Source organism: Vanrija albida (assembly GCF_041260175.1).
Source record: "Vanrija albida strain AlHP1 chromosome Unknown contig_7, whole genome shotgun sequence".
NCBI lineage: Eukaryota > Fungi > Basidiomycota > Tremellomycetes > Trichosporonales > Trichosporonaceae > Vanrija > Vanrija albida.
In genome coordinates this window covers 183,655-208,426 of record NW_027191426.1, presented here as the reverse complement: position 1 = coordinate 208,426, position 24,772 = coordinate 183,655, and the positions used below count along the sequence as shown (strand labels likewise).

General features: G+C 62.4%; 9 protein-coding genes across 9 annotated transcripts; 3 read left to right on the top strand and 6 right to left on the bottom strand.

Annotated features, from left to right (window-relative positions):
• Positions 1-81: 81 nt before the first annotated feature.
• Positions 82-1,763, bottom strand: Q8F55_008513 (uncharacterized protein; the record flags this gene model as incomplete). Its single annotated transcript, XM_069356909.1, has 6 exons — positions 82-782; positions 817-1,012; positions 1,092-1,220; positions 1,256-1,436; positions 1,506-1,523; positions 1,570-1,763. The coding sequence occupies 6 exons, from the start codon at positions 1,761-1,763 to the stop codon at positions 82-84; spliced, it is 1,419 nt and encodes a 472-aa protein (XP_069204846.1).
• A 1,485-nt stretch (positions 1,764-3,248) lies between these two features.
• Q8F55_008512 (uncharacterized protein) lies at positions 3,249-4,993 on the top strand (the record flags this gene model as incomplete). Its single annotated transcript, XM_069356908.1, has 4 exons — positions 3,249-3,500; positions 3,570-3,831; positions 3,932-4,515; positions 4,550-4,993. The coding sequence occupies 4 exons, from the start codon at positions 3,249-3,251 to the stop codon at positions 4,991-4,993; spliced, it is 1,542 nt and encodes a 513-aa protein (XP_069204845.1).
• Positions 4,994-5,025: 32 nt separating this feature from the next.
• On the bottom strand, positions 5,026-7,143 carry Q8F55_008511 (uncharacterized protein; the record flags this gene model as incomplete). The annotated part of the gene is made up of 6 exons (XM_069356907.1): positions 5,026-5,072; positions 5,108-5,381; positions 5,416-5,656; positions 5,964-6,106; positions 6,143-6,813; positions 6,903-7,143. 6 exons carry the CDS (start codon positions 7,141-7,143, stop codon positions 5,026-5,028), a joined length of 1,617 nt encoding a protein of 538 aa, XP_069204844.1.
• A 3,383-nt stretch (positions 7,144-10,526) lies between these two features.
• Q8F55_008510 (uncharacterized protein) lies at positions 10,527-12,488 on the bottom strand (the record flags this gene model as incomplete). The annotated part of the gene is made up of 5 exons (XM_069356906.1): positions 10,527-10,616; positions 10,666-10,903; positions 10,954-11,282; positions 11,331-11,956; positions 12,011-12,488. 5 exons carry the CDS (start codon positions 12,486-12,488, stop codon positions 10,527-10,529), a joined length of 1,761 nt encoding a protein of 586 aa, XP_069204843.1.
• A 503-nt stretch (positions 12,489-12,991) lies between these two features.
• On the bottom strand, positions 12,992-15,266 carry Q8F55_008509 (uncharacterized protein; the record flags this gene model as incomplete). Its single annotated transcript, XM_069356905.1, has 4 exons — positions 12,992-13,096; positions 13,135-13,974; positions 14,007-14,518; positions 14,873-15,266. 4 exons carry the CDS (start codon positions 15,264-15,266, stop codon positions 12,992-12,994), a joined length of 1,851 nt encoding a protein of 616 aa, XP_069204842.1.
• A 223-nt stretch (positions 15,267-15,489) lies between these two features.
• Q8F55_008508 (uncharacterized protein) lies at positions 15,490-17,178 on the bottom strand (the record flags this gene model as incomplete). The annotated part of the gene is made up of 1 exon (XM_069356904.1): positions 15,490-17,178. One exon carries the CDS (start codon positions 17,176-17,178, stop codon positions 15,490-15,492), a length of 1,689 nt encoding a protein of 562 aa, XP_069204841.1.
• A 214-nt stretch (positions 17,179-17,392) lies between these two features.
• On the top strand, positions 17,393-18,964 carry Q8F55_008507 (uncharacterized protein; the record flags this gene model as incomplete). Its single annotated transcript, XM_069356903.1, has 1 exon — positions 17,393-18,964. One exon carries the CDS (start codon positions 17,393-17,395, stop codon positions 18,962-18,964), a length of 1,572 nt encoding a protein of 523 aa, XP_069204840.1.
• An 845-nt stretch (positions 18,965-19,809) lies between these two features.
• Q8F55_008506 (uncharacterized protein) lies at positions 19,810-21,210 on the top strand (the record flags this gene model as incomplete). The annotated part of the gene is made up of 1 exon (XM_069356902.1): positions 19,810-21,210. The coding sequence occupies one exon, from the start codon at positions 19,810-19,812 to the stop codon at positions 21,208-21,210; it is 1,401 nt and encodes a 466-aa protein (XP_069204839.1).
• A 289-nt stretch (positions 21,211-21,499) lies between these two features.
• On the bottom strand, positions 21,500-24,592 carry Q8F55_008505 (uncharacterized protein; the record flags this gene model as incomplete). Its single annotated transcript, XM_069356901.1, has 1 exon — positions 21,500-24,592. One exon carries the CDS (start codon positions 24,590-24,592, stop codon positions 21,500-21,502), a length of 3,093 nt encoding a protein of 1,030 aa, XP_069204838.1.
• Between the last annotated feature and the right edge of the window lie 180 nt (positions 24,593-24,772).

Sequence of the window (24,772 nt, the reverse complement as noted above, 5' to 3'; positions counted from 1 at the left end):
GGAAGAAGTGATCGTGTCTGTGATCGTTGCACTACTCTCGTCGCCGCCGTCGTCCTCCTTGCTCTCGCCACGGCCACACGCCTACGACGTGCGCCACACACCCTTGTCGCCAAAGGCCCAGCGGGTGAAGATGATCATGACGACCATGAAGCCGGTGAAGGAACAGGTGATGGTGAAGCCCGTGGCGTAACGCGGTGCGTCCTTCTCGGGCCAGAAGAAGGCACCGTAGATGGACGAGAGCTGGCCGAAACCGTTGATCCACGCAATAGCAATGGCGCGCTTCTCACGGCCGTCGAACATGATGACGACCCAGGACAGGAAGACGGGCAGGGCCGTCCAGATGCCGGCGCCGCCGAAACACAGGAAGACGTACTTGATCTTTGCGTTCTGCACAATGGCGCAGAAGACGAACATGAACGTGGAGAGGATGCCGGCCGCGGCGATGACGGCCGCCTTCTGGCGTGTCCGGTCGGCGACGATACCGCCGAGGATGGAGAAGACGAGCGAGACGAGGTAGACGGGCACGGCCATGAACTGGGCCATCTGGTCCGAGTAGCCCATCGACTCGACGAGCGTCGGGATGAAGTAGGTGATGGTGCAGGGGGGGTTGATGAAGTTGTAGGCGAGGAGGAAGCACCAGGTCTTGGGGTCCTTGAGGGCCTCCTTGAACGCCTGGGACAGAGCCATCGAGGGACCCTCCTCCTGCGCCTGCGCGTACAGGATACGACGGGTGGCCAGCTGCTTCTCGTGCTCGGTGAGCCACGGCGTCGTGGCGGGGTAGTCTGGTGTCAGCGGGGCCCGCGAGCGCAAGCTTACTGGGAAGGACAAAGTAGGCGACGCCACCGAGCACGACCGACACACAGCCCTCGATGATGAAGAGCCACTGCCAGCCGTGCGTGCCGGCCAGGCCGTCCATGCTGTCGATGATACCACCAGCGAGCAGACTACCGAACGCACCGGCGACGAGGGTGGCCGAGTAGAAGATGGACATGCGGACGGCGCCCTCGTGGGGCTGAGGAGGTCAGCAGGGTTTCGTGGCGCAGGCGCTGGCTGGCGCTGGCGTTGGCGCCGCCGCCACCGCACCAACCCACCTTGTACCAACACGACATGAGGAACATGACACCAGGGTAGAAGCCTGCCTCGGCGAGGCCGAGGACGAAACGGAACACGGCCATGCCCGCGACCGAGGTGATGCCCTTTGCGCACCACTGGAAGCCACCCTGCGTGTGAGCAAAGAACAAACAACGCCACCCACCCAGATGACCATGAGGAGCGGGAGATAGACACGGGGCTGAGATCGGGACAGGAGCATGTTGGAGGGCACCTCGAAAATGAGGTAGCCCGCGTAGAAAATGGACAAAACGAGGGAATAACCGTTGGAGGACATGTTGAGGTCGGCGTACATACCACCGATCTTGGCATTACCGATGTTGGTACTGGGGGGAGGTGGGTCAGCGGGGTGTGGTCGAAGGGAGGGAGCTGGAGCACCCCGTTCTCGTGCTCACCGAGCGATGTAGTTCATTCTGCAGAGTCAGCCATGGCCCCACCACGCCCCCACACCACACTCACAGCAGCATGATCCACAACATGGGCATCATGTGCAAGTCCATCTTGCGCACCAGCGCCTTTTCGCGCTCCGGGTCGATGATAAAGTCGGGCACACGCTCGCGCGTGCGGACCTGGTGACGGGCGGCGGCGCGGTGCTCGGCATCGTGCACAAAGTCGCCCTTCTCGTCGATGGCTTCGATAATGTCTCTCAACATTGAGACGGTAGTTTCGGGTGCAGCGTGGTTGTTACAGTGAGGTGGGGTTATGAGAGAGCGTACGGGGGTGGGATGGCACGTTCTCTTCCCCCTCCTGGAGAGTCTTTTAAGAGACTGGTGGGACGGCCGGCGGCCCTGGGCCTGCGTGCACGAGCCGGTCGTCTGCAGAGGAGAGCAGCGGAGCGCGAGGTGGGAGGGAGCAGGCGACGCGTGAGGGAGATGCTGTTGGCGATCAGTGCGTAGTTACCTTTCCCTGTCCCTTGGGTGGAGACTGTGCGGTGGCTCAAGTCGAGGTCACAAGTGTGTTCTGGCCGCGCGAGGCCGTCTGCCTCGCGCTCGAGGAGGGCTAGATGCGTGCCCGTCGTACCACTCTGTCTCCGAGACTGTCGCCCATGGACGCGTAGGCAGACATCAGTAGAAGTGAGTTTTCAACACGGCCGCTGGTGAGAGGAGCAAACAACCCGATCCGTATTGCAGTGGCGTGCGGCGCGCGGCGCAGAGCACGGATCAACAGTGTGGCGGCGCCTCTGCGCGCCACAGCGCCCGCCCGCGTCCTGGGCCCGCCCACGCGATCACCGTTTGCGACAATTGCGCGTGGCGGCGGCGTGAGACGCGGGCGCGCGCTGGCGGCGATGTGCTCTCGGCCGTAGAGTCATTGTGTGGGTTGAGGGGGTGATGGTGGCTTGTTTCGTGCAGCTCGACTTTGATTTCGTCCTTTTCGTCGGTTTCGACGCCGACTGCACCGTCACTGTCTACCCCCTGCACTCGACGACACGAGCCAGCGGCAGAAGCATCGCCGGCGTGCATGTTGCCTGCGGCGCGCTGGACGTACCCACTCCACTCGCCCGACCCACCCACGCCGCCGAGATCTGCCATCCATGGCTCGGAGAAAACCGACGCGCGATCGGGCCATGGCGCGTCCGACAATAGGCGACGCGTTTGCGTATGCCTTTGGGCGGCGCGTTTCAGGCGCGGCATGCATGGTGAGGTGGGGGTGGAGTGGGTCGGGCAATAGGGGGCAGTCGCAGGTTTTATCATGCCCAAGCCGGCAGTGGAGCTTTCGCTTGTTCACCCGCCTCTGATGCACTCACCCCTCTTGGATGCACTCACTCTGCACTCATCTTATGGACGCAACCAACCTGATAAGATGACAAGTGCAACGTCCAGCTGCTCGATGCACAACCCCCACCCCGCACTCGGCGGACCCCCGCGCGGCCGGAACATGGCGTTTCTCACGTGAGCGACCTGACCGAAATTTGCCGAACCGGCCCTCGCCCGCAGTCCAAGGGCCGGCGGTAAGGCGGCAGCGTGCCTGCAACTTTTCTCGACAAGGGATGACTGACTCTGGGGAGGCGGGCTGACAGACTCGCTTAGCATGCCAAGCGCGTGCGGGGGCGAGCAGGTCGTGGCCTGACTGACTCACTGCTCACTCCGGGACACCGGTAAAGCGCCGCGGCCGCATCTCTCGTCGTCTCCCAACTCACCATGACCACACCGCCGATCTACACGACCTCGACGTCGGCCCGCGGCATCAGGCTCGACGAGTACCCGCCCTCTGCGCGCTCGTCGCACCACGCCGTGTCGCACAAGGCGAGCAGCGCGAAGAATGCGCCGTACGACGACGCCGAGGTCGGGCCCGCGAAAGGCGTCGGGCGGGGCGAGGGCGGGCAGGACGACGAGCCCCTCTTCGACGCCGTGTTCGGCGAGATCTCGGACAAGGGGCCCAACTATCGTGCCGTGAGTGGTGAGGGGCTGCAGCTCGCAGCCCGCGCTTCAACCTCCCCGGCGCTTGCTGACCCGCGCCAGGTCGGAACCCTCGGCGCCTTCGTGCTCATCACCAAGGCCAACCTCGGCCTCGGCGTCCTCTCCATCCCCTTCGTCTTCATGACGCTCGGCATCGTGCCCGGCGTGATCGTCATCCTCGTCGTGCAAACCATGATCGGGTACTGCGCGGCCGCGATCGGGCCGTTCAAGCGCAACCACCCAGAGGTGTACGGCCTCGCCGACGCGGGCTACGTGTTCGGCGGGGTCTGGGCAAAGGAGTACCTGTACGGCGTGTTCAGCGTCAGTGAGTCGCGAGTGCCTCTGCCGCCTGGTCCGCCTCGTTGGCCGTCGCAAGACCCGCCCGCAAGCGAGGCCAAGGCCCGAGCCCCCGCGCTGACCCCCAGACCTCATCATGATCATCTCCTCCGCCATCGTGTCCATCAGCGTCGCGCTCAACGCCATCTCAGTCCACGGCGCCTGCACGGCCATCTTCGTCGCCGTCGCCGCCGTGGCCGGGTGCTTCATGGGCTCCTTCCGCACGCTCAACAAGATCACGTGGTTCGGCTGGGTCGGCCTCGCGTTCCTCATCGCGTCCGTCTTGACGCTCACCGTCGCGGTGGGCGTGCAGGACCGGCCGGCGGCCGCGCCGCCCACCGGCGCGTGGGACAAGGACATCAAGGTCGTCGCCAAGCCCAACTTTGCGGCCGCGATGGGCGCCGTCAACGCCGTCATGTTCTCGTACGGCGCGACGCCGACCTACTTCAACATCATCTCCGAGATGCGCGACCCCCGCGGGTACACCACGGCCATGGCGTCGTCGATCGGCCTCATGACTGTCGTGTACCTCGTCATCGGCAACGTCGTCTACCACTTCACGGGGCAGTACGTCTCGTCGCCGTCGCTTGGGTCCGCTGGGCCCCTCATGAAGAAGGTGTGCTATGGCATCGCGCTCCCGGCGCTCTTCGCCTCGCTCACGATTGTCACCCACGTAAGTGCCGCCCGTTGGCCCAGCTGACGGGCAGATCCAATCCAAGCACGTCTTTGTGCGCATCCTCTCGTCGCCCAGCCGCCAGCGCCACCTCGTGTCCAACTCGTGGACCCACTGGCTGACGTGGTGCGCGACGCTCGTCGGCTCGTCGCTCATCGCGTACGTTATCGCCTCGGCCGTCCCCAATTTCGGCAGCATCATCTCGCTTATCGGCGCGCTTATCGTGCCGTCCGCCGCTATCATCCCGTACCCCCTCATGTGGTGGCACGACAACTGGCGCTTCAGGACGAGCGACGAGCGCCGCGAGCCCAAGCGCCAGCTCGCGTTCGTCGTCAACCTCATCATCGTCGCCGTCGGCATCTTCATCACCGGCGCGGGCACGTACTCGGCCGTCATGGACATCATGGCTTCGACCGCGGCGGGCGCAGGCCCGTGGACGTGCGCCGACAACTCCAACTCGGTGCCCAAGCCCGAGTAGACTGTGGCATTGTATATTATCGCATGTAGGCGTTATGGCACGAGCGGCGGCGGGGTAAAGTCGAACACCTTGAACACGACTGGGTGTCAGCGTGCATCGGAGCGGGCGGCTTACACTTCTCCCCGTCCTGCCAGTCTTCCAGCTCCTTGTCGAATGGATGCTCGCCCTCACCCAACCCCTGCGCCTCCCTGACCGCCTCCATCTCATCGTCTCCCACAGACTGCAGGTTCAGGCAGTGATACAGTCCCCACGAGGTCAGGTACAAGCGCTCCTCTTGGATTCCGCCCTCGTAGGTAGATGTCTGGCCCGTGAGCGCGAGCACGGGCAGTGGGGCACCAAGTGTGTCGTGAGACAAGCCGGCAGTATCGATGATGAGGATAACGTCGTCCTGCCCGTCAGCGGCGCGACACCGTCCAACTCACAACAGCCACCATCATGCGCGTGCCATACGCGTCATACTGGAAGTGGCCCTGCCAGCCCAGCGCGGTGGAGCCTGACATGTAGAATCCCGTGTCGATCATGAAGCTCTTGCTCGCCACGTACGGCTCTCGCTGTGTTGCCTCGAGGCTAGCCGCAGCCTTGAACACGTCGTCGTAGTGTGGAATCACAACGATGCCACCACTGACGTACGTCAGGATGAGAGCCTTGTCCACAAACTGGTACCTGGAGCGTCAGTGTTGGGCAGCCGCAACGAGCTCACTCCGTGATTGCCCCTGGGAAGGGTTGAACCTCGTTGCTGTCCGGATCGTAATGCCAGCTGGGAGAACGAACAGCACCGAGGCAGGCTTCATATTTGTCACCTTCGCGCTGGGGGGGTAGGCTCAGGCGATGCACCGACAACCCGCGAGGATGAACACCAGGCTGTGGTCGCCACCTGCGCAGCTTCGTCGGTTCGCGCGAGGAGGGGTCCCCGCTTCCATCCTCCTCTGGTATGTAATCAATGTAGTCTGTGATGGGATGAAGAGCGAACCCAACAGCGGGGACAAAGTCGGCACCAGCTGCAGCAACTGGAGCTTTTGTAGCTTGGATAGTGAGAAGATGGTTGCCGCTGCGCGAGTAGATTCGGAGCCGCTGGTCCATATGGAATATCCAGTTGTCGTCTACGGTTGTCGCCTTTGAGAGTCAGCTCGGCCAGCCGAGAGAACTTACAGGTGGCTCTTGATACCCAGTCATCCTATCTGGGCCTGGCAGCCTGACGCGGTCAATGTGGCCAGGCAGGCCAGCCGAGCCGATGGGCAGCCTGTCGGCCAAGTGGTGGATTCGAACGCGGCCCATCTGCGTCTCAGTGACCGCTGTGAGGGTCATGCCCCCCGCCTTCTCGTCGACATGGTAGTCGACACCAGGGAAGGACGAGATGTTGCCAACAGGAAACGCAGCCAGGAGCTTGAACCCCTCGAGCGTGTCGTCGCAGTCGGCCTCGCATCCAGTCCGCGTGATCCACTCGTAGCCGCCCTCGTCCCGATCCTGGACCCAGACATTGACCGTGACGAGGTCTGGTTTCCCCGGCTCGCCGGGGCTCGTGAGAGTCTGCCCGAGGATGTGCCCGAGGTGATCTTCGCAGAAAAGCATGTAGTCGTTTGCCGGCGGGAGCACGACCCTCGCCGTGATGTCGAGCGTGTCCAAGTCGACAATCTGCAGCGCCCAATCCGGGCTGGGGTCGCCGCTCTCTTCCGGCCAAGGGGTCTCGAGAACGAGCAGCCTGCGCCCGATACAGTCGTACGACGAGAGTGACGGGTCGCGGCAGCTTAGCACGCTGCGGCCGTACCGCAGCTTGCCGCGGCCCCCGCGCCAGGCAGACTCTTGCGCGAGGAACGATAGCGCTGGCGGTCAGCTTTGTCGAGACTGCTCAGGTAGGTGCGCGGGGCTCGCACGGTGTTCCGCCGAGCTCCGGCCTCGGTATCCAACGTACCTCGCTCGTTCCAGTCTACGGTCGCGCCACTATCCCTGTCTAGCGCACGCAGGTGGTCCTGGACGTGCCGGTTGAGATTGGGTTCGGCGAGGAGCGCGGCGCGCACGGCCTTGGACGCGTCGAGCGCCGCCCGCCAGCCGCGCGAGACGTTGTACGCGCTCAGGCGGAGCGTATCGAGCGGGAGACGGGTGAAGATCTGCCCCAGGACGTATTCGTCAAACGTCGTACAGGGGTCCAGCATGCCGTGATGAGGAGTGCGAGGTGAGCAGATGCAAGGCGAGAAGAGGATGGGTGGGGGGGACTTGTCTTCGGCCGCCCAAGTGAGACTTGGGAGCAGGGCAGTTCGCGTGGTGGAGGTGTGGGGCCCCGGTGGAGCATTCTGACTGAGGGGCCATCAGCGAGTGCTTCAGCGCCGGATGCCAGTCACAAAAGCAAAGCTAGGATGCATACAGACATGGAACGCGCATCCTATCTCCTCCATATGTGCCTTGAGAATTCCAAAGTTTCAACAGAGTCGTCATATTTGTGGTCGGTTATGTTCATGGTCGGTCCTTCATCCATTGGCGTTTGTTCATTGTCGGTCGCTCGCGACACCTTGTTCTCTCAGTCCTCGTGCATCGGTGGTGGAGTGAAATCGTAGGAGACAAGCACCACTGCGTGTCAGCGCTGAGGATACGAATAGGACGCACCCCTTCCCAATTCGTCGTCGTCGTCAATGTCGGAGTCCTCCTCTGCATCGTCGTCATCATCCTCCGCCGAATCCTCTTGGCGGGCACTGTCAGGCTGCATTGCATTGTCAGTTACTGTGCAATTTTCCATCGCCCGCAATCTGAATGCAATCCCGGTGACTCACCTGTTCGGTGACCTTCAGGTCGCACTCATGAATCAGCACCAACAACCCATAAGGGCTCAGAATGGCGCCAGTTCGCCCGCTTGCCCGCTTCCAATTGTGCCGCCACCAAGGAGCGGCAATGACGAGTATCGGAAAGGCTGAAGTCGACTCGGCAGGAAGAGAAGGAAGTCGGTTCAAGTCTAAAACGATCATGACATCGGGCTGCCGTTAGCTTGGCGAATGGTATACTTCGACTCACCGCCAGCATCACCAGCCTCCCGTCCTTGTCGTCTGCGTCCCTTATGCCAACTCCGATGTCAAGCAGCAGGGAATGCTGGGCAAGGTAGTTTGACCGTTGAGACACTTCTAGTGTACGTGCCTCTTCGAACACACGCCGTGGGTTTTGGATGACGATCACGGTGCCGTTGCGGCAGATGATCCAGAACCAGCGATCACTGTAATCCAGCCTTGCCGTCAAAAACTGTCCGGTTTGGAAGCGAACTCACCGTACAGCCTTCCAAGGGTTGTGATAACGACTCTTAGATCGCTCAATCATTGCCTCGTACTCGAGGCCCTTTCGCCGAGGTTCTAACTTGAACTTGTTGGCCACAGGCACCCCCGATACTCCGCGAGCTGAATGACAGGGACAGCCGCCATGCCTAGTTGGCGTCCCAGTTTCTTTGCTCCCAGTGAAGACGTACGCCACAGCTGGCCTGAAGTCTGGGCCAGGAAAGGTGGCCAAGCGTTGTCCTTGTTGGCTGATAATGTCCACTGAAGAGCCGATGCTAAACACGAAGTCATCGATAGTCCGCAACGACTAGAATATTAGATTGTGACTTTTTGTTTGTATGTTTACTCGCCATCTCACACCCTTCGGCGACCGGAAGTGTCCAGAATTCAATTTCAGCTTCGAGTGCCGGAGTTCCTTTCACTACCTTGTCTGCCAGCGCATTCATCCTTGCGTTGCCGTGTGGTGCATTTACCTCGACGATTGACCGCAAGCGTGGCCAACCGTTGCTACCCTTCCCGACCTCGTATCGCGGAAGGACGAATTCCGCACCGAGGCCAACAGCGGCGACAGGAATGAACCCCTCGATCCGGTCCACTTTGACCAGCTCCTGCCCACTTCGAGGTGTCCAAGCGAGCGAGTCCTCATTGTCCACTTGCGCCCAGACTTGACCAATGAGTGTGTCGGTATGCTGGTGCGGACGTTGCAGTGGGTCTAATGTGATTTGAATGAGCAGAAGGCCAGAACTGTCATCGCCCTCGAAGGAGTAGTAGAGTGCAGGGGGAAGGGGAGCTTCCCTAACGGGCAGCAGAGTCTTGGGGTCGAAGGTGACGAGTGTCCAAGAGGCAAGAAGCATCAGGTCCTCCGGCACCTGGTCGGCCGACATCTCGTCCTCCGGGATCTGCCGACCAACAAGAAGCAGAATGGAGCCAGCGTTGTCCAACTGGAACTCTGTGGGATGGTGGCGTGTATCTAGAGGAAGCGTCTGGGTGCGGGTGACGACACGACCTTGACTCCACGAGCGCTGAAGAGCAAGGTAGCTCAAGGCTGAGTGGTCAGCTTACTGGCTGTATGGCCACGCTCACCCCTTTTGTTCCAGTCAACCGGGGGCTCATCTGCATTGAACTTGAGAGCCTTGCGCCGAATCCTCTCATGTTTGTGGTAGTCAACGTGAGCAGTAGGGAGGTACACATCCCGCATAGTCGTTCCTGTGTTGAGGGCGGCTCGCCACTCGGATGACACTTTGTGCACGCCCAAGCGCAGTGTGTCGAGCGGGAGCTGGGAGAGTATGATGTCGAGGACATAGGTGTCCAACACCGCGACTGGATCGGGCATACTGGTGTCGGATGGATGTGACGGTGGTGTATGAGAAAGAGAGAGAGAGAGAGAGAGCGTGCGTGTGTGGGTGTGTCTTGTGAGTTGTATAAAGGTGAGTTGAGCAACGTTGAAAGTGGATGGGACGACGATGGCGGTCGATGAGGCCTGCGACCTGCTTCGACCAGCTCGCACCCACTGCACTGGCCAGCCTGCCTGGGTGGTGGTGCCTGAAAAGTGGAGGTGGTCCACCACATTTATTTGGCGCATTCCACCTCCACCACGACCACGACGACGATGACCAGCGGGGCGACAGCGACGACGACGGCAGTCAGTCGTCACTCACTGAATCAGTAGCTGGGCCATCAAGAGGTGCAACGGAAACCCAAGGTAGACCGAGTTCATAGCAGCCCAACACTGCATCGCGGTGTCGCATTGACCTCGCAGAAGCACTCAATCTGGCAGAAGCACTCAATCTGGCCCGGGCCATCCGACCTGTGCTGGGCTTAAGATCTTGGCGGGCATGGCCGAAGAGAACACAGGATATGCCATGAAAACTGCATTGTGCTCTTGCAGTCCTCTTTGCAAAGCTAACGTGGACGACCATGTTTGCATCCAGTAATGACTTCCGACTCCTTTGGGTATCCACAAGGTCACCTCAGTCGGCGGGGGCATGCTCAAACGGAATGTGCCTCGAGCGACGTCGTGAAATCCTCCTTGGCAAACGTTATCACACGAAGGGCACCTAAGATGGATTAGCGACACCACCTCGAGGAACTCACGACCAGGCCCGGTGTCTCCGTAGAACGCATAAGTCGGCAACATTTCGAAGTTACGAGCTTGGGCCTCCTTGTACGACTCTTCCACGTCGAGATGGTCAATTGGAACCAGGTCGTAGATGGAATCAACATCTTCAAGAATGTCGTTGCCGAAGGTCAGGCGCCGTGGTGTGTTTGAAATGAGGATGGTTTTAAGTCTGCGAGGCGGTTTCCACACCAGGACCAGTCGTCTGAGGACTTGTGACGATGGTACTGCAATTGATAATGAGGGTAGCGTACCACTGAACGCCCCTGTCAGTAAGCCAAGTCATCAATCAGGTTTGTTCTTACAGAGTAGATGTGCAAAAAGGCCCCACGGAATCCAATGCGGCGGCGGTCGTGGCCGGCTCTCGACTTCAGCCCAAGTTCTAGCTGGAGCAGAACCGACTGATCTCGGAAGTATCGATCGCGCTGGCTAGGATCCAGTTGCTGCTGTTGTGTGTAGACGTTGGTCCAAGCGGGAATCAGAAGAAGATGATCGTCGGCCAAGAACACGATCAAACAATCGGCCTCCTCAAGATACTTGAAACTGGTAGGAATGTCAGCTGCAGTGGTGAAGGAACGAAGGGTTCAACCAACCTCTGAACATCCCAGGATTTGATTCCAGTAGTGGTGTTAATGGTTTTGTCGAAATCCTTATCGCCAGAAACGAAGGCCTTCGCCAGGTATTGATAGGCCGTGGATTGATAGTATCTTAACGGGTTGACAGACTTCCCCATCATCTTGAGAGTTCCGGAGTCCAGATCCAGCTCTTGGTACCCAGCGTTTACCACGCTGGAAAGCTCGAACCGATAAAGCACTGCGACTGGAGGGCCAGCTGTCGCATCTTGGGGGAAAGTGAAGAGGAGACGGCCGCCTCCCTGAGGTGTTATCTCGATTTTGGAACCCCGTTGAGCGAACCTGCAGATCTGAATTGCATGAGCAGAGCCGACAAACACCTGTGCACAGCAACTTACGGTTACCGTCCTTGGCGACACTTCCTGCGGCTCTCCGCACAGAAGAAGAGTCTTGGCACCGATGCGAATCCACAACTTCAGGGTGTCTTCCGTGGGACTGGGCCTGGTCGAGAAGGCATGGACGGTGGAAGTGCCTCCACGAGCCTCGTCAATGTTGATTGCCGCGATGGGAGCGAAGCCGGGAACATAGTCGACAAGCTCCGACGTGCGAAGTGTTCCGGGTGGAATGGCACCGACCTCCTTCGGTAGCGCCTTCATCTTGGAGCAATAATGATAAGGCACCCACACCTCCACCCATTCGATAGCTGGCGACTGCGCAGTGGCCTCTGTGCGACGGAATCGATGGAGGATACTGTCGACGTTCATGTCTTTCTCCATCCGGTAGCAAACGGCTGGGGGAAGATCCGCCATGGTGACGGTTTTTAGGGTTTGGCGATCCAAGATCACCAGTAACAGTTCGCGTTCTGCTGGCGGAAGAGTTCCGTTCGGGGCCTGAACCACGTAGATCTTGTTCTCAACCGAGTCGATGCCGCACAGAACCATGTCGGGATCGAGAGTTTCGAATGCCCAGCGGACGTTGATATGTCCCTCAGAGCGGACGACGCTACGCTTTAGATGAATGAGGCCTGGGAGGGGGTCAGCCCTGTGGTCAAGCCCCGTTGCCAGTGTCCCTTACTCACACAGACGACGCCATTCGGTGGTTACTTCATCGCCGTCGACCTCTGGGTAGTAATCCGACCATTCCGGCGAAGGAGGTGACTCGAACCAGCCAGAGCAGATGCTGTCCGAGTCGTCCTCATGAAGATCGCACTGGTCATGTTCCTCCCGACGCTGCTCATAGCCTCTCTCACGCGCCCTCTCCAGCGCCTCCTCGAAGTCATCGGCCATGGTCTCGAGGTGACGCACGCGGCGGAGATCGGCATGCTCGTAATCGGCTTCGCGGAGGAAGGCAGACCTCCACAGCTGGAGGCCATTGATGCGGTAGCGCCAGGCGTGGCAGACATTGTGTGCGGCGACGAGGTCGGAGATGGGGACGAAGGAGAAGCAGGCCGCGAGGACTTCGGCGGGGAGTAAATGTATGGTCGGCGGCTCCCACTTGGTCGGGCGTCTGACAACCCGACGGAGCGCCCAGTAGTCGGTGAGCCGCGACTGGCGCATTGTGGGAGGTGAGGAGGGGGGAAAGAGTGAGAGAGAGAGAGAGAGAGTGAGAGTGAGTGGGTGAAGTGGAAAGTGGATGAGTTGAGTGCAAAAGGAAGATGAGTAGAATGGGCGCGACGCGGGACGGTGCGACGGTGTGGGTGGCTGTGGAGGGCGCGACTGGCTGGGCGCCGGCCGGTTGATTCACCCACCTCCACCTCCACCTTCCTCCATGCCGCCGCCGCCGCCGCCGCCGCCGCCGCCGCCGCCGCCGTCACGACCACCGAATTCGCCGTCACGACCAAAAATGCCTCGGCCGCCATCAATACCGCCATCGACATCGCCACGGCACATTGCCAGGAGCCAGCCTGGGGTCAGAGGAGTCGACCATCGTAAGTACGAGGCGGTAGTGCATGGCAGCACTGATAGCCCAGATACCGCACACGCCCAGCAACCACCCGATGCCTGCAACGATCCATCACTCACGGCATCTACCACTCTCGTTCGTCTATCCCCTTGATGGTCTACAACCTCGCCGTCGCCGCCGGCGTATCCCACTCTCCCGACGCCAGGGTGGTGAGGTAGCGGGCGAGGCTCTGCGCAACCAGGTGAGGGTCTTCCTGCGTCAACTGCGGCGTTAGTACATCTTCCTTCTTTGCTGACCCACCAGATGGCCCGACTTCAAGTGCCGCTCGTTGCGCGCACGGGGCGGTCTCCACACCATGTGCTGCGTCATCTCGTCGCCGCGCGTCGTGCCCGAGTTGCCGGCCATGACCCAGCCGACGGGGACGGCGAGGTGCGGTAGCTTGTCGTATCCTCTCGCGCCGGCGTCAATCTCGGTGAACGTTGCGGCCTCGGCCCACACCGGCGTCGCGAGCGTCACGGGCCCGTCAGGCCGCGCCGGGTCGACGGGCACGAGTCCGCGCCGGAGGTACACCTCGAGCTGGGCGTCGGAGAAGCGCGCAAAGAACGCCGACTTGCGCATTATCCCGCGCGCCTCGGCGAGCGACGGCCAAAGGTAGCGCCGGGACATTATGAGCGCCGTGAGGGGGTGCATGGTGAGTGGGTCTTCGTACCCCGCTTCCCGGGCGAGGAAGTGCGGGATGGGGACCGGGTCGACGAGGAAGAGCCCGTCGAAGAGGTCTGGTCGCTCATGCGCGGCATGCACGACGGCGCACCCGCCAAACGAATGGCCCACGCCGACGAGGTGCCGCCGCGGCTCGGCGGCCGCGACCCACGGCAGGTCCCACGGCGCGTCGGCGCCGACCGGAACCCCGGCGATGACGTGCTGGATCAGGTTGAGCACGTCGCGCCCCGTGTCCTCCCATGACTGGAGGTGCGCCATCCGCCCAGCGTTGAGCGTGTTCGACTCGTTGTGCACCAGGTCGTCGAGGAGCCAGACCTCGTCGATCTGGGCGTTGGCCGGGCGGGTGAGCGAGCCGCCGCCGAACGCCGCGCGCGACGGGCCGGCGCCCTCAATCGCTCCACGAACAACCTCGTGCCAGTGCTACTGTCAGCTTGGCCCACACCCCCACTCACCTCTTTCTGCAGCCCGCCAGCGTGGGCGCACACAAGCGTGTACCCGCCCACCGGCTTTATCCGGCGCCAGCGCTCGACGCTAAGCCACTGCTTTGGCGGCGCGACCGCGGCCGCCTCCTCCAAGTCCCACAGCTTGGCGTCGTAACGGTCCCTCACGGATGCGATCGCCTCCTGCTCGATCCGGAGGGCTCTCGCCTCGGCGCTCTCATCCGCGGGCGGGGTGAACGACTCGCGCGTGAGCGTGCCGTGCTGCTCGCGCATCAGGCGCGGGTACGCCGCCGGCGCGGCGTGGTAGCTGCTGACCCAGCCTGTGGGCGGGGGACGGAGGGGCAGGCGCGTCGGTTCTCGGGGCGCAGGCTCGTCGGGCGGCGGGAGGAGCCCAAGCAGCGGCCGGATCTCGAGGAGCTGGTCGAGGTCGACCTCCGATGGTCGGGGGTACGACGACACCCCGCCGATGGTCTGGAAGACGGTCGGGTGCACGGGCACGCGGATGTCCTTGTACTTGCGCTGCTCTGTCATGCTGGTCGAGGCGGGAGGTGAGACGGACGAGAAGTGGAGCGGAGTCGACAACGACGCGATTGCCTTGCCGGATATTTGTTTGTCTTGTTATCCGGCGTTGATGGCCGCGGCTTCAAAATGTCGGCTGGCAGTAGACCCGTCGCCGAACATGGCCGGGGTTCGGCATCGTCAGCGGCAACACGACGCGTCGCGCATCACCTCATCAACCGCGGCTCTCGACTGCACTGCATAACGTGTCCCACTGCACAACTTTCCATCCCTCCCTCATATTCAGCCCCCGCTCCACGCGGCTACATTGGTCGGGAGTGGGCAGGAAAGCCGAACCTCGCCTTCGTCCCCCGACGCACCATCCTCGCCAGCTCCGTCCCCGTCTGCATCTTCAGCCTCGTCGGCAGATCCCCACTCGCTTTCCGACGGCCATTCGGCGTCCGAGCAGTCGTACCGAATCAAATAGCTCCACGGCCGCCTCAGCGCCCCAGCACTGTTCGTCCCGAGCTCGAGGTGGACGTACGGCGCGAGTGCCGGGTCGGCGATGACCCTCCGCGCGGCGGCCAGGCCGGGCAGCGTGCACAGCAGCGAGACGGTGCTGAAGTAGACGGATCGGAGGCGTTCGAGGCTGGCGGCGTTGAGGTGCTTGCAGGTGAGGCGGAGGGACCAGAGGTTATCCCAGTCGAGCTCGTCGGCGATGGTGAGGTGGAGGTCGGGCGGGAGACGGGCGGGGGACGCGCTGGGCGTCGGCATGCCTGCGCGTGGACGCGAGGTGCTATGGCCTTGGGTATTGGTATAGAGCTGCAGAGACGACAGGACGATGGCGAGGATGTGATCGATGTCGGCTGCGCCAAGTCATACGGCCGTCATGGCACCGGCCGGCCATGGCGTTTCCGAATGGCCGCATTCGAGTCGAGTCTACAAACAACCCGCGCTCTGCATCGACCGCAGGGTGCATGTCATGCATTGCTCGTCGCTAGCTGTTGCCTGGCCCATCCTCGTCGTCCTCGTCGTCATTGTCGTCCTCGTCGTCATCGTCGTCCTCATCATCCTCATCGTCCTCGTCGTCCTCGTCATCCGTGCTGCCTTCGCGGCAAGGCTCATCGAGACAGCCCGCTGCTTGGAGGAAGACATCGTCGCCCTCGACTGGCATCGACTGCTCCATGTCCATGTCGGGCTTGCCCATGGGCCAGATGACTGCCCTCGCCGAGCCCTTGGAAAAGTTGTACCGGGCGACGAATGTAGCAAACTTGTCTCGGCCCTTGATGGGCACCATGTGCCAGACGTCGTCATGCAGTTCCACCAACGACCCGATTTGAAGGGACGTAGGCGCTCCGCCCCGGGCCTCATAGTGCGCCGACAGCGCTGCGAATAGCCCCTCCCACAGCTTTAGGACCGCGGGGACGGCCGCGACTGTGAACTCGCACTTGATCTTGCCCGGCCCCGCCAAGGTGATGTTGTCGAGTTGGAGATGGCGGAGCTTCGCTTGCTGGACTATAAGCTCGAACACGTCTGACGCCGTGAGCCGCATGAACCCCTCGAGGTCGAGTGTTTCCAGGGCTGGAAGTGCCGACGCCACGTTCTTGTCGCCGCCAGACTGCCCGTCGAGGTTGCGATTCGGGACGAGGAGGCTGAGTGCGTCCTCCATGCCGATTTCGTTGGACGCGCGTAGGCGGAGATGGCGGATACTTGGACACATGCCAGCCAACGCCAGCATGTTTATAGTCTCTACGCGATCAGTGTATGCCATGTGTGATCCGAGTTCGAGGTGTAGCGTTTCCAGCACATCAAGGGCCGGAGCGACAAAGGCTTTTTGATCGTGCGTGAGGGTGAAGGCTCCATCGTCCACTCCGAAGAACCAGCGATCGTCGCTGCGCCGCGAGTTGACTTTGATCCCCTTGACCGGTCCATAGCCTGCCCCCAGGCGGTGGGCGTGTGCCCGCCCGAGGGCGAACAAGACGGCACGGAACAATGTGTCAATTACATCGTCGTCCGGATCGTCATCCGTGTGGATATTGAGCCGCTTCAGCGCCGCCGTGCCAGTCGGCGCGGCAATAGGGGTCTTGTACATGTTGCCAGGGATTCTGCGCCACGCCGCTCGATCAGCTTCACGGGTGAGCCCAAGCTGGTTGGAGATGTTGACGCTCTCGAGGTGGGGTAGCGCGGCGATGGCGTCGGCGAGCGCAGTAGTGAGCGGAGCGTCCTCGGTCGGGCCGGTGCAGCGGGTATCAGCCCACGGCGCGGACCGGTCCATCTTGCTCCGTGCCAGCCTCTCCCGTGGGTCAAGGGACAGCAAGGCAAACTGTGCCGCGCGCTCCGCCCAGCACGCCCCCGTCGTGTCCTCGGACGTGCCGTCCTCGAGGGCGACAGTGCGTGTGCTCACTGCCAGAGTGCGGACGGCGGGACCGAGTCTCCCGGTACTGATACCGTGCAGCGCAGCTAGACCGGCAGGGGTGGAGAGGATGAAGACGTCGGTGAAGGTATCCCGCGTGAATGTGTCCGCCAGAACCGCGTCCACATGTTTGCACGTCCGCCGGAGCGCGCCGACGTCCGAGGTGGTGAGCTCAGCGGCGATAGCGCTGATGAGCTCGGCGGGGAGGCGACCGAGAGACGCTCGGGAAGTAGTGGGACCGGTGTGTGGGTTGGATTGTGACATGACGACCATGGGGAAGAGGGAGAACGAGAGAGAGGGGAGAATGGAACAGGCGTGCGTCCGGGAAGGGACGAGGGGGCGGGGAGGGGCCCGAGGTGAGTCTGGTGGGGGGGCCCCGATGGTGACGGCAAGCAACCACAGCTGACATTGAGCATCGACTCGTCTCTCCTCCCACTCTCTCTCTCTCCCGCACTCGCATCGCCCCCACCCACCCACCTCTTGCTTAATGGAACCGCCAACGACGCCCCGCACGACCCGGGACCCCCGCGCATACCTCCAAACACTGCCCGCCGAGTTGCTCCTCGCCATCTCCCATGAGCTACCCACCCCCTCGGTCGGCGCGCTCCGCCTCGCCTGCCGCGCCACCGACGCTGCGCTGGCCCAAACGTACCGCAAGGATCACTTCACTCGACTCCAGGCATTAGTCTCGCTTGCGGGCCTCGCTGCTCTGGCAGGCATTGCGGCGCGTCCGGAGCTCGCGTGCAACGTCAAGGAAATCGCGCTCACGCCGGACATCGCGGATGGCGCTGCAGGCGAGGAGCAGTACGCGCTGCTCGGACTGCTCGACCACGTCCGGAGGGATGGCCGTAAAGAGACCAACTCGAGCCCGCCGCCGCCCTGGCCATGCCCCGCTACTCTGTCCCTCGCCTACGAACTCGCCGACGTTCTCCGCACGCTGCCGAGCATCGACTGCCTGATCGTTGGCGCCTTTTATTCCCATTCGATTGGACGACCCGCGGACATCGACGTGTTCCGCGCAGCCCACCGCGAGGGGGGCGCTGTGCTCAAGCCCCTAGGCTGCAGCGCGCTTAGCCCGGGCACCGAAGTCAGGCGGGACACCCGGACCATCAACTCCATGTTCCGTGCTCTTCTGCTCGCCCTCGCGCTCTCGCACACTGATCGTGCCAAGGCAGGGTACCGTGGGGTCAAGAACCTAGAAATACGCCAGTCATCTCGAGTCGACGATGAGGTGTTCGATCTGGGCGATGCCATCGGCCCCCTACTTGCGCCTGCACTCGCGGACCTCTCCGATCTGCATCTCAACCTCGTCAACCGCGACGATTACTCCGCCACCATCAACTTCATGCGGCTCTGCCACAATGTCCAGACATTCTCTCTGGGGTCCGGCGGTTACAGTCTTGTGCGACCATCCGCGAACGAACAGGGGCCGCTCCACATTCTGAACTGGTTGGCTGGGAACAACGACGGGCCTCCGTTCCCAAAGCTCGAGCACCTCGTGATCTTCGGTGGCCCTCAGGTGCCGGTGACTCTGCTGTCCAAGATTCTCGTGCAGTTTCCCAAACTATGGCGTGCCGAGCTCATCTGCATCGACCTTGTGCCGGGCGAGTTGATGATCGATGAGTCTTGCCGGTGGCCCGGTTACCTTGTGCGCCACCTTCTGCGCACCCTCTCGCGCCATCACCAGGAGGCACCGTTGCCAATCCGCGCGCTGTGCCTGTCTCACGTCCATGAGCCGCTGGCGCTCGAGGTGCGTGACCTATACATCCCATTCGTCAACGACGGCCTGGTGCATCAGAACGTCGCGATCGTGTCGGATGTTGACGAGTGCGTCCGCTTCCCCAACGTTGAGCAGGTGCCCTTGGTTCAGGACCATCGAGAAATCGAGGCTGATGACATGTTCGACCGCTTGTCCAAGGCCATCAAGGACCCGTCCTACGTGCCCGAACCTTCATACGTGCTGGACCCGCTTCGCCAGCGTCTCCAGGAAGAGCTCGATTGGTTATCCGAGGCCATAAAGCACCCAGGATGCGACCCAGAGTTGGTGGAGGACGAGTAATCCCTCTACGAGTATCTCAGGGAGGCGGACGAGTATCGCAGGAGGGTGGAGGGCACTGATAGTGAGGTGGACGGCAGTGAGAGTGATGATGATTGGTAGTGATCTGGCACAGAGCATGCATGCCGCTGAGGCGGACGGGCAGCTTGCATGGCCCCCAGGGCTGCATTTATTGCTGTCCTTTCGAGGCTGCGGCCTTTGGAAGCACCGGCACCGGGCCTCTTTTCTGAAGCGGTCGCATAACGCGACCCGAGACGTTCATCCCATTAACCCCGACTCGCCGCGAGGCTGCCTCCGTGGACGACAGCGACCCCGAGAGTAGCGCCGGCAGCGAGGGCAAGCGGCTCCCGCCATCCCCTGTCGTCCGTGCGCTCGCAGCCGTCAGACTGAAGAGGGGCACCGCGCAGCGTATTGTGATCCGGGGAAGGATGTGGATGGGTGAGGAGGAGGCGGTGTGTGCCGCTGCTGCCCCGCCCAGAGGCCGGCAGGTGGCTGGCACGTAAGGTGGGAGCTGTGGTGGCGGCCCATCACCATGCGGTCGGCTACACAGAATGTAGATCATTGTGTGGAGGGATCAACAATGGGCGTGTCGTAAGGGGCACCACGGCGCCTCTAACCCGGGATTGTGATCAACATGACCGCAGCGCACCTGGCGACAGGCACATCGGGGCTCCGGAACGTGAAAGGCGGTGGCCCGAGGTGCCAAGACGAGCAGTGGCGATGACGCTCCTCTGCGTTTCAGTTCGCGGCTTGATGTCGCCGCTGCCCGCCGTCCGGCTGACGTACATAGCATCTCGCTTGCTCTCCCCTCCCCACCTCCACCCACTCCCCCTCTACCGACAAGCCCCATGTCGTCGCTAGCCCGTCTCCCGGCCGAGCTCCTCGTCCCAATCGCAAAGCACCTCGACACCGCCGACGCCGGCGACCTCCGGCTGGCATGCAAGGCCACCAACGCGGCCCTGACTGACTGGTATCGCTCCGTGCACTACGCCTACCTCGACGCCACGGCCACGGAAGCAGGCGTCGCGGCGCTCGCGGAGATCGCCGCGCGGCCCGAGCTCGCAAAGTACGTGCGCGAGATCGGGCTCACCGCCCACCTCGCCCACGACCCCGGGCAACAGCCGGCGCAGGACGACCCCCTCGGCACGGCCGACGCGGGCCTCGGCCCAGCCCTCGGCGCCGTGCTGGCCCGACTGCCGCGCGTCGAGCGACTCGTCGTGCACGGCGTACATTGGACCCAGCCGCGAGACGCGGACGCCATCCGCCCGTCCGCGAGCAGCGCGCCGCTAGGCTTGGAGCAGTGCTTTGCGCTGCAGCGCGGCCCCCAGGCCGAGCACATCGTGACGGGCGCGTTTCGGGCCCTCCTCTTCGCGCTGGGGGACGCGCACGCCGCCCGCGCGGAGGCCGGATACGCCCCCATCCGCGAGCTGCACTACTGCTCGCTGACGGGGCTCGGCAACGGCGTGTTCGAGCTCGGCGCGGATCTGCGCGCGCGGCTCGAACCGGCGCTCGCCCGCATCGAACGCCTCCACCTCGTGCTCGCCCCCGCCGCCGAGCCGAACAACGATGCCGTCGAGTTCCTCAAGCTGTGCGGAAACGTCACGACGCTCGTGCTCTCGAGCGTACCGCACTGCTTCCCGAGCGGCCTGACGTGCCCGCTGAACTGGATGTCCGACAGCGAAACGCCAGCGGTCTTCCCGAACCTCGTCAGCCTCCACCTCACGGACACGATGGTGCACATCGACGTGGTCTTTCGTCTCCTCACCAAGTGCCGCCGCTTGGAGAAGATGGCCTTCACCCAGTTTTGTCTCATGGAAGACGATTCGATCGCGACAGACGACGACGACGACAAATGGCTCGGCGCCGTGTGGTACTCGCTCTTGGCTTACCTGTCGGAAGAGCACAAGAAGTCACCACTCCCCCTCGCCGAACTGCTTGTCGAGTATCTCGATGAACTGACCTTGGGCGCGAATCGGAAGGACGCCGTGTGGTTCGTCGACAGCTTGACGACGGGCGAAAGAACCGACAAGGTCACAGTGTACGCTGCCGACGACCACGTCCACTTCGACTGGCGCGGGAGGTTGCCATACGACGGGCGGCGGTACCTGCACAACTCGGACAATATTTTCGAGCGAGCTGCCCTCTTGTTCAACTTTGTCCCCCCGCGCGTCTCCCACCATGTCCCGGCAGGCTTTCAGTTCCTCTTCTCCTCAGGGCAACTGGCAGCTAATGACATCTTTGGCCGATAGTGTATGAATGTCTACTATGCTAGAGTCCTCGTCCCCATCCTCGTCGCAATCGTAGTGGTATTTCTTCGTCCTCATCCTCGTCCTCATCCCCATCCTCGTCGCCATCTTCGTCCCCATCCACGTCCCCATCTTCGTTCCCAGCCTCGACCTCGTCCCCACCCTCGTCCCCGTCCCCGTCCCCGTCCCCGTCCCCGTCCCCATCCCCATCCTCATTATCGTCCTCGTCTTCTTCCCCATCCTCGTCCTCATCCTCGTCCTCATCCTCGTCACTCGTGTCGGATGGCACTGGCTAAGGAGGCTCCACAAAGATGCTGCTAGCGGCGCGGAGGTACACGTCGCGACTGTCACCTCCACTGTCCCTCTTGGTGACGAAGATACCCGTAGACACCTCGCGAGCCCCATGATCGGATTTGAACTTGATGATGCGCGGCTGTTGGTTCGCATGGTGGCGATCGTCGACCTCACGCAGCTGCAGGAGGAAGAGCATGTCGGGCCTCCCCCCGCCGTGCTGGGAGGCCGCACGCAGAACCGCATCCCATACCATCCGTTCCCCTCTCGGGCTGATGTCAAGCACGAGTGCCGTGTCCTCATCCAGCGTGATGTAGTGCAGGAACACCTTGCGAGGGCGCCTGCGCGTGAGGATCTTGAGCAGCTGTCCAGGTGAGAGGATGTAGCGCTCGAGCTGGAGCACCTTGAGACGGGGAAGCTGGGGCCCGTCGTCCCCGGCAAGCCTGAGAACGGCGTTCGCGTCCCCGTTGAAGCCCTGCCACCAACCCTTTAGGCCGAGGTTCGTGAGAGCCGGACACAGGCCGAGGAAGGTGTGGAGGCTCTCGTAGTGCTCGACCCACTCGGTCTTGTTGGGGTACGCTCTCAGGCGAACTTTGAAAACATTCAGGTTTCCGAGGAATGGCTTGACAAGCTCCTCTTCGCTTGCCGTGAGCGAGAAGGCCGTGTCGTCGAGGCCGGTAATGCAGCCATCGAAGTAGACTCTCGTCACGGTTGTGCCAGCATTATGGGCCAACGCGAGGGCGAACAGCACGCAGCGGAAGATGGCGTTGACCATGCCTTCATTGCCGCCAGTGCCTACCCAACCGACCCTTGGGCGCAGATGCCCTAGTGGTCGTCTTGACGGGTTGGCGGACGTGCTGTTGACGCTGGAACCGGTCGCATCGTGGATTACCCGCCATTCTGCAACGTCGGCCGGTCGTTCCAACGGAATGCATCCCTCCCCAAGGCTCACAGTCTCGAGGCCCGGCAGCTTTGAGAAAGTGATGCCCAGCATGAGGGCAAGCTCTGCGAATGGGCCAGGTAAGGACGGCAGTTCGTGGCGCGCTGGCGGTGCCGGGGCGCGTGGCCCGAAGTACCGATCCATGGATGCATCGGGGGAGGGGTCCATGTCCATAAGGCGGAACTGAGCTACGCGTTCGGGCGGCACAGGTAGGGCGGGGTCATGGCAGAGCTTCACAATCGCCTTGGAGACAATGACTTTCCTAACATGCGGGGCGGCGGGCGAGGAGGCGATCGCGGAGAGTGTGTCCAGTCCGGCTTTGCTGACTGCAATGAACACGGTGTAGAAGCTGATGCGCCGCGCGGTATCCGCCAGCGCGGCGTTGACTGCCCGGCAAGAGAGTCGGAGACGTCCGATGTCCCGGACGGACAGATCGTCGCAGATGATGGAAAGGAGCTCGGCCGGGAGGCTCCATGGGCCGGTTCGCGCGTCCGACCATGCCTGCGAGGGTTGCGGTGGTCGGGCCTGTGGGTATCGGGTCTGTTGGGGTGGGGCTGGCGGCGCTCGGGACTGGGGGAGTCGGGGCTGGTCTTGCGACTGTGATTGCGAGGCGAGTGGGGGCTGGGCCGGTACGTGTGGGGCCTGTAGGGGTCGAGCCGGCCCAGATGGGGCCTTGCCTCCATCGCCACTTTTGACACCTTGGTGTTTTTCCTCGGCTGGTAGCCAGAGCGGAGGTGGCCGTTGCAAGAGGCCTGCCGCGCGGAGGAACACGTCCTCATCATCGTCGTAGAGACACACAGTGTCTTGCCGGTTGCCTTCGGCTCCTTGGGCTAACCCGAACACGACCCGGCGAGGTGTCACGATGGCACGTTTTATCCCGCGCAGTGCCCCGGATCTGAAGTAGGCGCTGTACCACTTGCCACGGTAAATTGTCACGGCATCGTCGATCTCCAGCCGAGCTGTGCGCGTCTCGCGATCCGAGACTGCGCGCAGCACCCGATCCCACGCCATCTTTGTGTCGGCGCGAAGGGAAACGGCTGACAGACGCACTTGGCGCACGCGCCGTTGTGAGAGGAGCCTGATCAGCACTGCGGGGTCGAGGCCGAAGAGGGACAGCTCGAGCGAGGAAAGACGGCGAAGCGGTAGGAGCGCCTGCTCCAACCTGAAGCCATTGACGGGGTGATGGTCAAGGCCGAAGTCCGTCAGGCTGAGATCCACCACGCCGGTGCACAGATGAATGAAGGATTGGAAAGGGTCGGAGCGCACCATGTCATTGTAGTACTGCTTCAAATGCAGGTGTAGGGTGCCGAGTGCGCGGAGAAACTTGGTCGCGCCTTGCCTCTCCGAAGCGCTGAGATAAAAGGCAGTCTCGTCGAGGCCCGCGGTCTGGAAACCTTTGCGCGCCCCGATCCAGGAATCGTCCCAATCGACGACCTTGAGGGTCGCGACAGTTACTCCGACAGCATGTGCGTGCACGAGGGCGAACAACACACCGCGGAAGACGGCGTTGATGATGCGCATGTCCGTGCTCACTCCGACCTCGGTTCCCTCCCGGCCTAGGTCTAGGTGCATCTGCCTCAGTCCGAGAGGAAGCCTGACCTTGTCGGAGCCTTTTGGGTCAGACAAAGGATGCCGCGAGTTGGTCAGGTATCCGTGCCGGCGCACGGTCACTGCCTCGAGCGCAGGGAGGAGGGCGAGCGCGGCGCCGAGGTGGCGTGCGAGCGGCGTGTCCGGCCCCGGGGTGGGCAAGGATTCGGGCCGCACCCCCCTGCGTTTCGCGATGTTGGGTGTTATCATGGCCTTGTGGGCGGGGTCGAGCCCGATGAATGCAAACTGCGCGGCGCGCTCGGCGGAGACGCTGCGGTCTGGCTCTAGCCCGATGACCTGGCGCGAGATGACGACGTGCTCGACGTATTGGCCGGCGGGGGACGCGGCGAGATCGGCGAGCGCTGCGACCCCCTGGGGAGAGCAGACGACGGCGATGGCGCTCAAGTACCTGTGCGTGGTGTCGGCGAGCGCTGTGTCGAGGGCTTTGCAGCACAGGCGGAGCGCAAAGATCGTCGGCAGCCTGAGGTGCTGAGAGATGCCGACCAGGACGTTGGCCGGGAGGCTGGCGAGTGTGGGCGGCGCATTGAGCGCGGCACCAGCACCCATGGCAATGTGGTTGAGATGATGGATTGTCAAGAGTTGACCAAGCAGTGGTACATGTAGAGAAAGAGGGATGAAACACGATGCCAGTCCAGTCAGCAGCAACGACGGGACGGCGGGCTTCATGACCGCTGCCCGAAACACAGCATCTTGGTACGACGTCATTTTGGGACCAGTCACTTGTCG